The sequence below is a fragment of the Oryctolagus cuniculus genome, chromosome 5 (assembly GCF_964237555.1).
Source record: "Oryctolagus cuniculus chromosome 5, mOryCun1.1, whole genome shotgun sequence".
NCBI lineage: Eukaryota > Metazoa > Chordata > Mammalia > Lagomorpha > Leporidae > Oryctolagus > Oryctolagus cuniculus.
Window position 1 is genome coordinate 36,724,495 of NC_091436.1, and position 18,092 is coordinate 36,742,586.

Genomic DNA, 18,092 nt, shown 5'->3' on the forward strand with positions numbered 1-18,092 from the left:
TTCAGAGTTTTGCCTCCCCTGTTGTTCTGTGATGCGGAACTGTGTTCCTGTAAGAAGTTTCCATTGTCTGAAGTGTTTATCCTCAATAAAACATGTTGGTCCCTGTGTGAGTATCTATCTTTCACAAAACTGGCAGAAACCCAGATATACTCTTCCCTTTGATGTCCTGCTGCACTGAAGAGCATGTATTGGCCAAAAGTACTGTTGGGAAAATTCTCTGAACCATTTTCTTGTGCAATGTGAAATAGCAAGATCACGTATCACTACTTTATATGAGCCACATGAATCTGAATTGCCAGAATTTGAAATGCATGTTCATCTAATACACAAATCATTTTATCATTTAAAGACTGTTCACACATGGGCAGGCACATAGCCTAGTGGTTGTGTCTCATATTTGCACCTGAGTTCAATATTGACTCCAACTTCTTGCTAATGCAGACACCGAGACATAGTGGTGATGGCTGAGGTGGTTTGATCCCACTCATGTGAGAAACCTGGACTGAATTCTTGGCTCCTGGCTTCAGGCTGCAAGAGGGCAGGGAATATTTAGGGAGTGAACTAGTAGTAGGATTTCTCTCTCTCTCTAATAAATAAATTGAAAATTTTAAAAAGAATTCATATTTATAAAGATGTAAATGATAGCATGTCAAAAAGTAAGCAGTAAGATCTAATCTTTCTGTTATGCTTTCTTAATTATACACATGCATATATAATAAAGACTTTGGAAACATGTTCTGTGCAATGAATTGACAGAAAGTGATAAAACACTTTCTGATTTAATGTAGAGAAAATATCATATATGAAATGATTATACTCAGTAAAAATTATATATTTGCTAAGTTGTAAAGAACTAGGTAAAATGTTAAACTAATGTTTAATACAAGTGATCTACTAGACATGTTTCTCATTTAATTCTTATATAAATGTATTTAATTATTTAAAAGGCAAAGTTACACACACATGCACAGAGAGAGAGAGAGAGATTGGGATCCTCTGGTTTACTCTCTAAAATGGCTTAAACAGCTGGAACTAGGCCAAACTGAAGCCAGGGGCCAGGAATTTCTTTGGGTTCTCCCACCTGGGTTCAGGGTCCCAAACACTTGGGCACCATCTTCTGCTGCTTTCCCAGGTGCATTAGCAGGGAGTTGGATTGGAAGTCAAGCAGCCGGGTCTCAAACTTGTGCCCAAATGGGATGCTGGCACCACAGGTGGTGGCTTTATCCGCAATGCCACAGTGCTGGCCCCACCCATTTCCTTCTTGTCCTTGATCAAATGAATTGTATTTTATAAATAAGCACACTGATTTTCAGTAAGGTTAGGTAATTTGCTTCCAGCTACATAGCTAGTAAACGGCAGCTGATTCCAAACCAGGTCCTTGGCTTCAGGTTATCACCCATGACTGCCTCCTGAAAGAAGTTGAGAGAAAGCACAAATGTGGGCCAAAGTAGTCAAAGAAGGCATCTGGGGAAAACAAAACTGGGCCTTCATAAATGAATAAAATTTCAATAAGCCGAGTTACATGGTGTGGGGTGGAGGACTTAACAGGATGCAAACAACAGTGTTAATAAAGCCATGCCATTAAGAATGAACATGCTTTACACAGGGAAATTCTGTGTGTATGGGACTATGTAGGTAGCACATAGCCAATGACAATGGGCCCTGAATATCAGAAAAAGACATGTTGACTTGATCAGCTGGAAGATGGGTCCCATTGAATATTATTGGTCAGGCTAACAAATTCAGAAGTGCTGATTTTGAATTACTGTCTAGTAGTGATATGGAGTGTTATCCAGAAGGCCAGTTGCTAAATATTTGTCTTAGTGCATATATACTACTGTAACAAGTTACTTCATACTGGGACATTTATAAAGAGTAGACATCCGATTCTCACAGTTTTGGAGGCTAACAAATCCAACTTCATGAGACCATCATTGGTGGCTGTTGAGGGCTGCTCTCTGCTTCCAAAATGGCACACTGTTGTTGCGTCCTCATGTGGAACAAGGTAGAGGTAAGGGAAGGAGCCCAGTACTTCAGTTCCTTTTATAAGGATCTTAATCCCATCCATGAAGGCTCTGTACTCAGGACTTAATCACCTGTCAAAGGTTCTACCAGTTAACACTATCACGTTGATAATTAAGCTTCAACATTTGATTTTGGGAGACCACATTCAGATTATGGCAATATTCAAGAAGATAAATAGGTGGCTGTTTGTATAACTTAGAAAATGTCGATGGGAGGTATGGATAAAGATGATTACTATGACTGGAAGGTAGATTGAAGTTCATTTCAAAGATGAGAATTAGGAAATAGAATATGTTGTATTATTTCAGCATGTCCTGAATCTTCAGTGTTCTCTTGAAAATATTGTAGAGTCAAGATTAGCTACTTTGGAAAGTTATTTTGGAAACTCTTTTTTTATTTCTTCAAAAGTCTAACAACAAAATTTCTAACTTACTCCAGAATTGGGCAGTCACTTCAGCATTAGTTACTTATCTGAAAAGGAGAAGCAAATAAGGGCTATTGAAGACATTAATTTGTATGGGCAGTATGACTATCATGCCCATTTTTGTTTCTCTTGGGTGTTGCTTGGATTTACTTAAATAAATCCTTTAGTCCAGAGCTGATGATACTGAACCTGTAACACATTTTAGCTTCATTTTTAACTTCACCTCAGCATTTTGTTGATTTCATCTCTAGACTGTTTTTCCTCACATACAGAAATAGCAACACAAATTCCTGAGATAGTGTTGTTTCTTTTCACATCATGGGAGAGAGGAGAGGATAACCATTAACTCTCATATAAAAGTCAAAGGATTCCTTGTGATTGGGAAAATTTCAGTTAATGTCAAGGACAGGATCACGTACATTGGTTTAGATGACTCAAGGAATTAGGGGATCACTGTTAACCAAGTGGTATTGCTAAAGTATTCAGGATTCTGATAGAAAGACCTGAAGGATTTGATGCTGGAAGACAACCAAAAATGGCTATTTTCCAGCTTTAGTTTCTCACTGTACTAGAATGTAAACTGCGTCACTGTCAGGTTCATGTCTGATGCATCATGGTTTCTTCCCTAAACACCTAACAAAGAGTACATAATAGATATAGGGTTTCGGGGGGATGGTGGGAGTTTGTTGAGTACCTGAATGAATTAACTAACAAATGAGTTAGGAATATCTTTTAAGGGAAAATATTTATAGGTCAGAGTGTTAGAAAAAACTTATACTCAAAGTCATGCATAAACAGTCATGAGAAGTGTTAACATAGACAAGTTTCCTTAGGAGAAAAGAGGTCATACTTCAGCAGAAAATATAGCTTAGTCTCATACATATTAACTCAAAAATCAAAGCATTAATAAATTGAGCTGGCACATTTGACCATGGCAATATTTTTGTCTGAACATTTGTGACATGCAAGTTTAAAATTAAACTTTGAAATATTGGAACTTGTGAATGGACTATTTGTATTGATTTAATTATTGTCTATGGGAGAAAAATGCTAAACAATGTTAATAATGTATTTTAAAACCCAACTAGTATAATAATACTAGTATTATTATTTGAGCCCCTATAGGGTATTTGTTACTTTCCATGTACCAACTATTTAATTGTTAAGTAATTGCATGGTCCAACTATTTAATTCTCAATTAATATTCTAAATAAGCTTCATTATGATTGATTTATTGGTAAACAAAATGAGATAGAAGTTCAATAAGTAGGAAAAATAGATAGAAAATAATAAAGATTCAAATCCATGAATATGTGGTCCCAAAACCACTCTTCCATTATACTACTTACCTTAGTTGGCTTTCCAGATGAGATATGGATTTATGTGCAAACTATTTACTAAGGAAGTAGCAGGAGAAAACATTGGATGGGTAGAAGGAGAATAAGGCTGAGGAAGAAAAAATTGAGCAAGGGTGTGATCCAATTGTAGTTCCAGCTTCAAGCTAATCCCATGGAGAACATAGCTTACATTTAGGGTTTTTCCCACCTGATGCAAAGTTACAGGATGTTTAGATATCTACCTTTCACCTGCCCCGGAGGCATGTCTATTTTCTGGTACTTCTTGTTCTCTTCAAAGTGATCCATCCCAAGATCACAGGTGTAAGTGATTACAAATAAGGCGAGATTGTGCTTGGGGCACCCACATCCAATTCCAGAGTGCCCTGGCTTCCAAGTTCCAGCTCTGCTTCTCTTTGCAGCTTCCAGCTAATGTGCTCCCTGGGAAGTGGTAGGTGATGGTTCAAGGTGATGGTTCACCACAGTCCATGTGACAGGACCAGATGGTGTCCCCCACTCTTGGTTTTGGTGTAGTCCAGCTCCAGCTGTTTTGGGTATTTGGGAAATTAAGAAGTATGTGGAAAATCTGTCTTCCTGTCTGTCTCTTTCTGCCTTTCAAATAAGAATACATTTTAAAATAAATTTAAATGTAACTCACCCACAACAGAATTCACAGAGAAGTTAGGGCATTTACTCAAGTAACTTTCTTATCAGCTTACTCAAATCCAATTAAAATAACCTGGAAAAGTAAAAACAAAGGCTGTTTTAAATTGAAGTTTTACTTAGTGCAGAAAAAAGGAATTTTGGGGTAATACCTATATCAGTGCTCACAGATATTGATGAATTGATTAAATTTCCTTACTTATGTTTGATTATTAGTTAGGATTTTTGGTTGCAAGTAACAGAAACTCAAGTAACTAGCTTAGGAGAAAGAAAAGGATCTGTTGACTCATCAATTAGGAGGAACAGTTGGATTAGAAAACCATATAACGACAGAGATGCAACTGGGTCCAGGAACAACTCGGTTATAAATTCAAACTGTCAAGACTGTCTTTTCTTCTTTTTGATATACTGCTATATAATGACTTTATTGTTTCTCTCTGCAAACTTGCTCCTTTCATATGCTGGAAACATCCCAGGAATTGCTGACCCACATAACATCCAACTTCCAGAGGTAGATAAATTAGTTTGCATGTTTAAAAAAAATCCCAAGGAAAGACTGATGGGTTGGGTACTGTGGGGAGCAACTCGGACTATACTGTTACTGGAATTAAGACTTATTCTATACATCTGCTCTCCCACAATATGGCGCTGGGAGAGGAGCAAACAGCTTCTACCCAGCTGCCTCTCACCAACTTGACAAGCTGCAGGAGCTGCTCCTGATTGGAGGAGAGCAGCGTACTCAGCGTGTGGGTAGCAGAGTTGGGATTGGTGGAAGAGGACTATAAAGGAGGAGAGAGACAACATGCACGGGGAACATCTAAGGGGAACATCTACCTGAGGGAACACCTGTGCAGCCCCCGAGAGAGCCGGCCGGCAGTGTGCCGCTCCCCTGCAGAAGTGGGGAAAGTGGCCAGGGGGAACCGCCCTTCCACGGAGGTGGAAGGGACGGTAGCCAACCCGGGAAGAACCAGCAGCAAACCCGGGGAGGGCCGAGCAGACGAAAGAACAGCGCAGGGTCCTGTGTCGTTCCTCCGCGAAGAGGGGGAGCGACAGGTACCCATCTCTGAACTAGTCAGTTGAGGCTGGCAGAACAAGATCATTTGGCAATGGTCATTCCCATGAGAATTCAGTACTCCTGTAAGGGGTGAATTATTTCCCAGAAGTCTCCTCTCCTTCAATTCTGTTCTTTTCTTCATCTCTATCATATGTGACCTCTTCTTGCTGTCACCCCTTGGATTAGCTGCCAAGTCTATTCATGCTATAGCCCCTTGACACCACTTCAATAAATCAAGTTTTGATTTGAATTCTGAGTTTCTTCAAAGTGGTATTCCTCTGGGACAACGATAACTATCCCCTTGCCAAATTTGGTTGCCTTTCATAACTTGGACATATTGTTGTGCTAAAACTGCACTGCCCATTAGGGGAAAAGATATGGAAGTAGGGGGAAGAGAGGGGAGAGATAATGGTCCTATTGTCCATCACACCAGCTTGTCAGCACAGTCATATAATCATCTATCTGTGCTGCTAGTTCTGGCCGAAATGTTCTGTTAGGTATTGTCACTTTCTAAGGCAGCTGATCTTTGGGTAGAGATGTTTATGGGCTTCTATATGGACAGTGACCTCTGCCTCAGGCAGGTGCATAAAGCTGGGTGCCAGGAGGAACAAGAATGGGCAGGAAGAAAAGCAATGGGAATTTACAAAATTTCCAGCTCATTACAGATTCCACCATCACCTCTCACCTTTTGTTTTAATCTTTAACTCAGTGAGTTCAAAGTTGTTTTTGGAGAGCTGTGTTCCACTTGCCTACTCATGTTTCAACATGCAAGGAGCCACATCTTAAAAGATAAACTTGAAAAATGAATATTGGAAAATCATTCAGAAGAGCTCTAGGCAATTTCTTTGTGTTTCTCACATAAAGTAGATAAATAACAAACCTGTTTAACTTCAATTGCATAATGAAATATGCATTTTTGTGATAAGTCTGTGTTACAATTACAGGATCATAACATAGTATGAAGTACAAATCAACAAGTTGCCAGTTATGGATAAAAAGTTGAGGATAACAGAGATATTACCTTCCCAGTGGTGCCTTAATAAATTACCATAACCTGGTTAGCTTGAAACAACAGAAATGTGTATCTCATAGCTTTGGAGACTAGAAGTCTAAATCAAGTTGTAGGCAGGGCCAAACTCCCTTCCAAGGCTTGAGAAAAGCATCGTTTCTTGCCTTATCTAGCTTCTGGTGGCCTCTGGTATCCCTTGGCTTGCAACAAAATGACTCTGACCTCTGCCTCCACCCTCACATGGCCATCTTCTCTGTGTGTGTCCATGTCTGAATCTCCCTTTCATTCAGACACAGTCATCGGATTTAGGGCCCACCCTAATCCAGTATTAAATCATCTTAACTACTTATGTCTGCAAAGAACCTTTTTCCAAACAAGATGACATTCTGAGTTTCCAGGTGGATATGAATCTTAAGTAGACACAATTTAACCCAGTACAGGAAAATTAAATTAAAAATTCAGTTTTAATTTGTTTTTTTTTTTTTCAGCAAGGAGTATTACTTGGGTAATTGGCTACTTTAAGGCTAAAAAAGCAAATGACTTTTTAAAATATTTATTTATATATTTCAGAAGGAAGAAGGAGAGAGAGAGAAGAAAGAAAGAAAAAGAAAGAGAGAGAGAGAGAAAGAAAAGGAGGGAAGGAAGGAAGGAAGGAAGGAAGGAAGGAAGGAAGGAAGGAAGGGAGGAAGGAAGGAACAGTTTTCCTCTGGTTCATTCCTCAAATGCCCCTAATAGTCAAGGCTGAGTGAAGCCAAAGCCAGGAACCAGGAATTCCATGTGGGTTTCCTACATGAGTGCCAGGAACCCACATACTTGGGCCATTATCTGCTGTCTCTCAGGGACAGTAGCAGGAAGCTGGATCCAGAAGCAGAGTCAGGCTTGTTCCCAGGCACCTTAACAGGGATGTGGGCATCCCAGTGGCAGCTTAGCCTGCTGCACCACAATGCCTACCCCTGAGTTCTGGATTGTGAGATCTTACAAGATGTAAATAGTTTTAAGTCTTCTCAGTTTCCTAAGCAAATGGGAAGAAGGGGCAGATTATAGGATGACCCACCATTGTGAGGGAATGGGATGGGTTAGTGAGTGTATAATTTCAGTGACTTCTCAGGAGGGAATGGTGGTACAAGCGACTTGGGGAGGGTGAAGAAGCCAAAAGAGCAGGAAAAAGAGATGAAGGGTTTCAGAGGTAGTGCAGTAGGACAGACTGTGACAGGGAGATCCAGTCATTGAAGCAGAGACCATCATTAAGAAACTAAGAGGCAAATGGATGTGATGGTTCAGGCTCATGGAAACTGGCTTCATGCAGAGGGTAGCATTCATTTTCTTTCAGTTCAATACATTTTATTAACTACTCTGTATGGACCGGGTTATGTTAGGCATATTTGACCTGGATAATGAGGGTGAGAGATGATGGCATCAGGAAAACCAGTATGACTATTTGGAGCTTTTCAATTTCCAGGTTCAGTTTCATGGGCAATACTCTAGTGCCTTTAGGTTGTTGTTTTCTTTCTTTTCTTCCTTTATTCCTTCCCTCCTTCTCTCCCTCCTTCCCCCCTTTCCTCCCTTCCCCTCTCTTCCTCTGTATTTTAGTTCCTGATTGTTCTTTACCTATGACTGAGGCTAACATAACTCACTGCTTCCAGGCCGTCCTTGCCTGGCCTCTAGTATCTGAGAAGGTGAGCACTGAGCCAAGCGTCTGTTCTTTGCCTTCAAACCCACTTTAAAAAGAAAAGATTTCATTCATTTATCTGAAAGGTAGAGTTACAGACAGAAAAAGGGAGAGACAGAAATAAAGGGCTTCCAATCCGCTGGTTCATTCTCCTGATGGCCACAACAGGTAGAGATGTACCGATCCAAACCTAAGAGCCAGGAGCTTCTTCCAGGTCTCCCACCTGAGTGCAGGGGCCTAAGCACTTGGGCCATCTTTCACTGCTTTCCCAGGCCATAGCAGAGAGCTGAATCGGAAGTAGAGCAGCCAGGATATGAACCGGTGCCCTTATGGGTTGATGGTGCTGCAGGAGGCAGCTTACCCTGTTATGCCACAGTGCCGGCCCCTAGATCCCACCTTTGATGAGAATGTACTGATCAGTATTAAGTTTGATACATAATTAGAAGATTTTGTTCCATGTTTGCGTCATGGCCACCCACTCTATATGCATGGCTTTCCAATCCTTTTTATTTATTTCTTCTGTCATCAGATAGCCAGACTGAAAACAAAATTAAATTAAATGCTCATCCCTGTCTCAGAAATGCCAGTTTATCTACATTTGTATTCTTTATATAGCCACGGACATCTTGAACAATTCTTGTACCTTTAATAGCTTTTTTGAATAGAGGCAACTTTTGGCATTCTCATTTTGATCGTGATAATAATGGCACATGTATGAGGTATCCTACCAAAGTAGGGTGTGGTTTCAAAGTTCTGCTTGTTGCTGTATTGATTCATTTTAGCCTTACAGTGCTCACATTTTTGAATTGTAAAAAATGTGTTATTCTGCCATCATTCCAAATACTGTGATGATGTGAAAGGAGAAGACTTTCCCAGGACACATGACATGGCAGTGTTTAATGTTTGCGTTCAATCAACAGACAGGAAGTGCCATGGAGCATTTACTCAGAAGATGTCTTACTTAGCAACTCAGCCTTACTTGGGCTACAGAACAATAGCACAGCATGACTTAAAATACAAGTTTTATGACTTAAAGTGCTTGTGGAGCTGCTTGGGGAAGCAAAAGGAAATGATGAGCTATCATTTTGGGGTTGGTGGCAACCATATATGTGCCATTATTATGCCATACATGATTAGCCTTCATAAACATGGTATGAACCAAATAAATAAATGAATCTTTTATAAAAAGACTGTATTTATTTATTTGAGAGAGCGTTAGAGACAGTGAGAGGGAGAGACAGAAAGTCTTTCATCCGCTGGTTCACTCCCCAAATGGCCATAATGGCTGGAGCTAAGCTGATCCGAAGCCAGGAGCCAGGAGCTTCTTCCAGGTCTCCCGTGCAGGTACAGGGGCCGAAGCATCTGGGCCATCTTCTACTGGTTTCCCAGGCCATAACAGAGAGCTGTATAAGAAGATGATCAGTTGGGACTAGAACTAGTGCCCATATGGGATGCTGGTGCCATAGGCAGAGGCTTAACCACTGCACCACAGCGCCGGCCCCCAAATAAATAAATCCTAAAAACAAAATATTTCAGGTGGGGCCAGTGCTGTGGTGAAATGAGCAAAGCTGCCACCTGCAGTGCCTGTATCCCATATAGGTGCCAGTTGGAGACCTGGTTGATGCACTTCTGATCCATCTCTCTGCTATGACCTGGGAAAGAAGTAGAGGATGGCCCAAGTCCTTGGGCCCCTGTACCCACGTGGGAGATCCTGAAGAAGCCCCTGGCTCCTGGCTTCAGATAAGCCCAGCTCCGGCCATTGCAGCTATTTTGGGGAGTGAACCAGTCTCTCTCTCTCTCTCTCTCTCTCTCTCTCTCTCTCTCTCTGCCCCTGCCCCTCTGTAACTTTGTCTTTTAAATAAATAAATAACTCATAAAAAAGATTTCAGGCTTTGTAGGCTATAGTGTAGTGTCTTCATCTACATCAGTATATAAATGGATGAACGTGGCTATGCCCTAATAAAGCTTTAATTAAACAAATAAAAGCATGATAAGAACCTTGTGAAAAACTCTGTCCCCTGGTGAGCCCCTTGAGCTGATGGCCCTACCCTGTGATGAACAAAGTGCTCCTGCTTCCTGGAATTTGTACCGTCCACTCAATCTGCTATGCCCATTCTTAAGGACCATTTTTGGTGCTTCACTTAATTATCCTCCATGTTGCTCTTAAATTCCATCTCCAGAACTTCTAATCTTTAAGAGTTTGATAACCAGTGTCTTTGTCCCTCTACAGTAGTGACTCCTTAATTCATAGTTGTCCTTATATAATTGCCAACCACTTCTTTTTCTTTCCTTCTGCCTCTCTTCTTTTACATGCTTTATATTTGGCACCAGGCTTTGCTTATCCAAGTCTTTTTTTTATCTTCTCCTCTTGTGGTTAATACCCCAACTTGCAGAAAATCTCCTTGCTGTTCAAGGAGTGTGGTTTTTTTTTCCCTATGAGATCCTCATGTTTTAGGCTGCACCCTCACATTGTATTCTGGATGTTGGATTATAATTTAATTCTTGAGAGCTTGTTTGGAGGTTCTAGCAGGGGAGCACAGCTACTCGTATACCTTCGACAGAAGACAGTCCTTCTTTCTCTAGTGGGGAAGATTGTCCTCTTAGACTGAGTGCACAGCTTCAGGAGGGATGCACATGGAGCAGTGAGGGGGAAAGGGGGCACCAGCCTAGCCAGCCAGATCAAGCGAGTCAACCCTGGCAATCAGTGGGGTGACAGATGTCACAGCCAGATCACCCTCACATCCACAATTTAATTCTTGAATGCCTCATAAGGTTGACAGAAGAGATGTTTTATCTTCTGCCTTTAGGAAAGAAAATTGAAAGCTCTGTCTGCAATGTCTAGAAGCCAAGAAACACTTGGACTAGGATGGAAAGGAGATCAGGATGAGCCCCCCAAAGCCACACACACACACGAGTCTGGTGCTGCGTCTCTGATGGCAGTGTTGTGTGGTTCTTGCTAGTGGCTCCTAGAAGCACCTTCTGGCATTGGCTCATGATGTGATCACCACCCTGGATGACAGCTGTCAACAATTTACCTTCATCCTCCTTCCCACTGGCATTGACTTCCAGTGTCCCTGTTGATCTCCAGCACTTCTTCCTGCTGTACTGTGTTATTGTTTGATCATAAGTGCTGGAATCAGTCAGCCTGGTTTCAAATCCCCATCTACCACTTCCTAGCTGTGAACTTTGTTGCTTGATCTCCCTGGGTCTCAGTTTTTTCGACTGCAAGATGAACAGAGTAACATTTAATTTATGTATTTGTTGTAAGTATTAAATAAAATTTGTAGGATGAGCAATAATAGTGGGAGAAGGTGTTCAATAAAAGACCTATTACTGTAATTATTAAATAAAAGATATACTATTGTAATACTTCAGGAATGCATTGGTAGCTTGGCAGCTTGGTGTTAGTTTCAGGACTTGCCATAAAAAGGGCACTTGCTGGTGAAAGGTTTTTGAATGCGGTTTATTTGAAGCTCTCTAAAGTCAGGTACTACCTAGCATTGCATACTCCATGCCACACTCTTTGCTACCTCTTGCTATTCCTCAATGAAGACCTTTAGTTCTGTAGATGCCTTGGCAACAGGCAGCTCTCATTGGACCTAGTGACTTCATTTCAAAATCTCCCTTGTAGATTCAGATCAATCTTCAGGGTCTGCCTGAACTTAAAATGCTCTCTGAGCAAAACAAACAAAGCAAAACAAACAAAAACCTTCTATATGCCTGAATATTTTGCTATGCACACATCAGCAGGGCCCTGTCCCTCTCGGACTCCTGAGGCATCTGAACAAGTCTAGTCTCATGAGAAAGCTCACACTCAATGTGTAAATTAAATTCTAATGAGAACCCTATGTTACACTTCTGTGCAATCATTAGTTATTATGAAATCATGCTTGAACAATAACTGTCAATTTCAAGAAAAATAAAAAACAGTTTCTGCCTCCAGGGCTTACGACCTTTGAGAGACTAGACAAGTACAAACAAAACCATGTGTAGTGTTATTCCTGTGACTGTGATGTCTCCATTGTACATGTGGGTAAGGTGTGGCGTGACTCACTATGGAACACAAAAGAAAACTGGATTTAATAGCTTGGATTCTTTGCACATTGAGACTTCTATCCACTGCATCCCCTTTGTCCCTTTGACTGCTTAGATTTTCCTTCAGGAAAGAGAAACGATGTAGAGAAAATGGAAAGCCCTAGGATAAAATAGCTGAAAACACATCATGTAAATATGCATGTCTGAAGCAGAGAGCAGGCAAAATTTTCAAAATGCGGTGCCTGAATTTGAGTAGTTAGGGCTAAAAGCAGAAGGGTTCAAGGGCTCTATGGCAGCTGTGTCTCTGAAATTTAGGAGCACACCAGGGTTTCTTTATTCAAAGAACCCTATTACTGGTGGGAATACCTACAGCCCAGGTAGGCTGCTTAGGTTCCAATTTTATCTGGATGTAGGGGTCTCTGGGATGCTAAGATGTGCTCCACTCATTCCGAATCAGTTTCCAAGCTCATGGTCTAAAGTAGGCCAATGTTATGAAGGGAACTTACAGAGAAGACACAGACGGAGTTTTTACACCTTGCTTACGCTTTCAGTATTAGGACCCACTTCACTACTCATCCTTTTAACCACTTTCTGGTTTGCTTCTTCTAATTTGAGCAGTGTCATGCACCTCTTTTTCTCTTTATCAAATTATAAAAAATTATTATTAAAATTTGATCTTAATCATCAAAATAAAATAACCATGGTTGAATCCTAAGTTGTGCTAAGCAGGTGTATATATAAAAATAAATGGGACATCATCTATCATGTCCAATAGGGATGGGTAAAGAGAAGATTTTGAGGTGGGAGAGGAAACAATATTTGCACCTATAGTTCTGAATTCTTTCTTCTAGTGCATGGGAAAAAATAGGAGGGAAGAGGATCAATGCAAGGTAAAACCTAGAAGAATGTAAGCAAGTTTTTAAATAGTTGCTTAGCAGAATGGGTAAAGAGAACAAATGTGAGTTAAAAACAAAACATAAGCAGACAAGTAAAGTCCTCTGATTCTTGGAGTAAATAATTATCTTGGTTGTTGCCCTTATCATTATCATCTTCTTCATCATCATCATCATCATCATCATCACCTCTAGCACAAATTATACCTGAAATGCATAATTGAGAAGGATGTCTGGACAATAAACTGGTGATCAGTTATGCTAGTTTTGTACTTGTTGTAGGATGTTGTAACATGGTTCTCCCCATCACATCCTTCTTGTTTGTGTCTGTGCAGGTGGAGCCAGTGATACAGAGAGGACACGAGAGTCTGGTCCACCACATCCTGCTCTATCAGTGCAGTAGCAGCTTCAATGACAGTGTCCTGGACTACGGTCATGAGTGTTACCACCCAAACATGCCCGATGCCTTCCTCACTTGCGAGACCGTGATTTTTGCCTGGGCCATTGGTGGAGAGGTGGGGCTAATGATCACTGAGATGCAGCAGGAATAACTGATCATGTTCCCACCCTCCCAAATACAGTTCTAATAAGTAAAGCTCTACACACTATTTTTGATATGAGGGTGGTGTATTTCTGTTTTCATGGAAAGGATTCTTCCTGTAAATCATTTTATCTAATCAAATATAGAATAATGGAGTTCTTTTTTTAACTTTTATTTAATGAATATAAATTTCCAAAGTACAGCTTTATGGATTACAATGGCTTCCCCACCCCATAACTTCCCTCCCACCCGCAACCCTCCCCTTTTTCCCTCCCTCCCCCCTTCCATTCACATCAGGATTCATTTTCAATTCTCTTTATATACAGAAGATGAGTTTAGCATATATTAAGTAAAGATTTCAACAGTTTGCACCCACATAGAAACACGAAGTGAAAAATACTGTTTGAATACTAGAATAATGGAGTTCTAAAGGGTCAAAGTATCTTATAGAATCCTTGGCCTCTGAGTGGAGTAGAGCTGTCAGGGACTTACATGGTATATCGTCTCATGGAATTTTCCATATTTAGGGTTTTTCCTATCCACCTCACGTGGGATTATCCCTTGGCACTCCGTTAGATCCACATTATGTGCTCCTAGAAGTCCATTATGACAATCCAACTCATAAGAAAGGTGAGTTTAACACTTTGTATATTTTACTTATTAATTTTTAAAAAGTTTGTAGCTCTTACCTTTACTGAGGGGCTGCCGTTGTGGTATGTTGGATTAACCCACTGTCTGCAATTCCAGCATCCCACATGGGTGCTGGTTCATGTCCCAGCTGCTCCAATTCTGATATAGCTCCCTACTAATGTGATTGGGAAAGCAGCAGACCATGGCCCAAGTCCTTGGGCCCCTACACCCAAGTGAGAGACCCAGATGAAAATCCTGAACCCTGGCTTCAGTCTAGCCCAACCCTTGCCATTGCTGCCCCTTGTCGAGTGAACCAGCGGATGGAAGACCTCTTCCTCTCTGTCTCTATAACTCTGCCCTTCAAATAAATAAAATAAATCTTTTAAAAAAAGGGTTGAAACAAAACTGCAAACAGGTTGCAACAAATTGACCTATATGTTTATCATCCAAATTAGGGTACTTTGTAATGTGAAAAAAAGCACTATTCATGATTATACTGGGACAGTCAGCATTAAAACACACTGAACTAGGCAAATGGGCACATATGGCTATAATCTGAAAAAAAAAAAAAGCTTACATATTACCTGCCAGGAAATAGAATAATAGACATTTTTCATTTGTGATATAAATTAGTTCCAAATATACGGTGCTTGTGAAATATTTTCTTTCTAACTGCATATATGGAAAAGCCATCATTTGTTATGATAAAATATACTAAGTTTTTTGTTGTAACTCACAAACATATTTAATAAATCTTTATGTAGTGGCACTGTGCAATATGTTAAAGAAAGAGGCATTGCACTTTTGATGTCTGAATCTACTTAATTTCAAAACTAAGAAATTGCTAGATTTTATATATAATTATCAAAATAAGCAACTTAAAGTTATTATTTTACATTGATTCATATGATTATTGTGCAAATACTAACCACCAACTAGGTCTATTCTTGATTATATAACATGAATGAAAAAGCAACACCATGTCAATGCACACGGAAATAACAGACTAGTGGGAAAAAGAAATGATAAAATAATCATATCAGTTAACAGAAAATTGTATAAATGCTAGTTGACCCAAAGCCAGGATATCTGACACTATGACAGCATATAATTGGTAATGTCACAGAGTCAGAGGTGTGTGGTGCACATGGTTCAAAATTCTTGGAAGTACTTGAGATTCGTAATCTCTCACCTTGTCATAACCTTGCCATAGCAAGAACATGACTTATTCATGTTTCATCTCCACATTGATTAATGCAGTGCTGTTCATGTAAGAGATTCTTAATAATTATTTGTTAATTGAATGACTGTTGAATGAATAAGACACTGGTGACAAACTATAGACAGTTCATCCTTAGCATTGTTCTCCATCAGTAGGTGGCTTCTAGACCCAAAAGTTTTCACTTCAAAATAAATGTCATTGAACTTCACCTCTAAACACTATAAAAGCCACTTTTATTGAGTTATTCTATATTCTCATGATGACTATAATTTTCATTCTGTTGTCATATTAGATAATAGTGAAATGTATCAGTTTTTATCTCAGTAATTTCCCTCAGGATGTGATCTGTGTGTCCACCACAGTGGCAGACAACGTGGTGACTCATTTTAAGTCTTTCATGTGAAACTAATTGTTGTCTTACATTAATCTCTGCTTCTATCATTTCTCTTGTGAGATTTAAAGAAAATAAATTAATTTCAACTAAATACAAGGGTTTTAATTTAAAAAATCAAATACATTTAATGATGTACTCTTATTACAGGCTTAATAGATAATTCTGGACTGCGGTTATTTCATACAACGGATATAAGGGAATATGATGCTGGAGTAATTGAGGCTGGCCTCTGGGTGAGCCTCTTCCATACCATTCCTCCAGGGATGCCAGAATTCCGGTCCGAGGGTCATTGCACTCTGGAATGCCTGGAAGAGGTATGCAGTATCTGAGTTTTTGAGCAGCTATCTAAATATTAAGCAGTGCTCTTAGAAACTACGGTGTGAAAAATTATATGTTTGTTTATTATTTTGCTTGCCAGCACATTGTGAAACCATTATGATATTTTGAGCAGAAATATTGTCTTTTTAAGTCATGAAGTCCACAGGAGTATAATTCCAAAGACAAGAATAACTTGTAGGATATTTTTCCTTCTTACTCCTTCCATTTGTTTATATTAGATACTTTATTTAATCTTTTACAATTTATATCTTTGTTTGTATAGTCTTTCCTTTCACTTCTTCACCTTGTATGCAAATTTTTTTTCATCATTCATTTCATTTTTTCTGTTTTTCTTGTGCTGTGGACAGTATGGCAGATTGGTGCAGTGGGAGAACGATTATGCTCTTTTGAGTTATTTAGACCATGACTCTGATGGCCATGTCACCATGTTGGCTGTAAGACCAAGGGTGATCTATTTAATTCCACTGACACACCTTGGCTTTCTTATCTGAAAAAGTGAGAATGATTTTTCCTTTTAGGAGTTTGGATTCTCGGTTCCATTGTGCTGTGGCACAATGGGTTAAAGCCCCAGCCTGCAGCACCGGCATCCCATATGGGCACCAGTTCAAGTCCTGGCTGCTCCACTTCTAATCCAACTCTCTGCTATGGCCTGGGAAAGCAGTAGAAGATGGCCCAAGTTCTTGGGCTCTTGCATTCTCCTAAGAGAGTTGGAAGAAGCTTCTGGATCCTGGCTTTGGATAGGCTCAGCTCCAGCCATTGCAGCCATTTAGGGAGTGAACCTGTGGATAGAAGAGCTCTGAGGGCTGGCACCATGGCATACTAGGTTAATTCTCCACCTGCAGTGCCGGCATCCCATATGAGCACTGGTTCTAGTCCAAGTTGCTCTTCTTCCAGTCCAGCTCTCTGCTATGGCCTGGGAAAGCAGTAGAAGATGGCCCAAGTCCTTGGGCCCCTGCACCCATGTGGGAGACCGGGAGGAAGCTCCTGGCTCCTGGCTTCAGATTGGCACAGCTCCAGCCATTTGGGGAGTGAACCAATGAAAGGAAGACCTATCTCTCTGTCTCTCTCTCTCACTGTAACTCTACCTGTCAAATAAATAAAATCTTTAAAAAAAAAAAAGGACCTCTCTTTCGTTCTCTCTCTGCCTCTGCCTCTGTGTAACTCTGGCTTTCAAATAAATAACAAAAATCTTAAAAAAAAGTTTGGATTCTAAGGTTACAAATATTCTGAAAGCTTTTTGCTGGGAGTGCTGGCTGTCTCTTAAGCTCCCAAAAGAAAGAAGTAATAAAAATAACATTTAGGAATGGTCTGGCATGTCCTTAGTAAGCTTCAGTTCCTTTGCTTGTCTCCTAGCACCAATATTGCTTCACAGAGAACACTAAACCATCCAAATTCAAAATGTTTGGCAACTCAAGCACTCACTTAAATTGCTTTAGCTTTTCTTCTCAGTTGTCCCTCCAAGTGCATTTGAAGGTGAATTGTCTGTACAGGAGTTTGTTTGTGCTCATCTGATCTTAGTCTTCCTCGGTGTACCTGCAGGCTCTGGAAGCTGAAAAGCCAAGTGGAATTCATGTGTTTGCTGTTCTTCTCCATGCTCACCTGGCTGGCAGGGGCATCAGGCTACGTCATTTTCGCAAAGGGGATGAAATGAAATTACTTGCTTATGACGATGATTTCGACTTCAATTTCCAGGAGTTCCAGTATCTAAAGGAAGAACGAACAATCTTACCAGTATGCATGTTTTTGATCATTTTCATTTAATAAAATCCATGAGATATGTATCTGCTGAGATATAACAGAAAAGTGAATCATCACCTCCACATTCTTAAAGCCACCCAGTGTGGGTGTTGCACAACCCTG

General features: G+C 40.2%; 1 protein-coding gene across 1 annotated transcript in view; it reads left to right on the plus strand.

The window, feature by feature from the left end:
• MOXD1 (monooxygenase DBH like 1) overlaps positions 1-18,092 on the plus strand; it is a 104,106-nt gene that overhangs the window by 59,864 nt on the left and 26,150 nt on the right. Inside the window, exons 5-8 of the mRNA XM_051854327.2 lie at positions 13,442-13,621; positions 14,175-14,277; positions 16,041-16,207; positions 17,772-17,963. Of these exons, the coding sequence (XP_051710287.1) occupies positions 13,442-13,621; positions 14,175-14,277; positions 16,041-16,207; positions 17,772-17,963 (642 nt within the window). The remainder of the gene's footprint in view (positions 1-13,441; positions 13,622-14,174; positions 14,278-16,040; positions 16,208-17,771; positions 17,964-18,092) is intronic.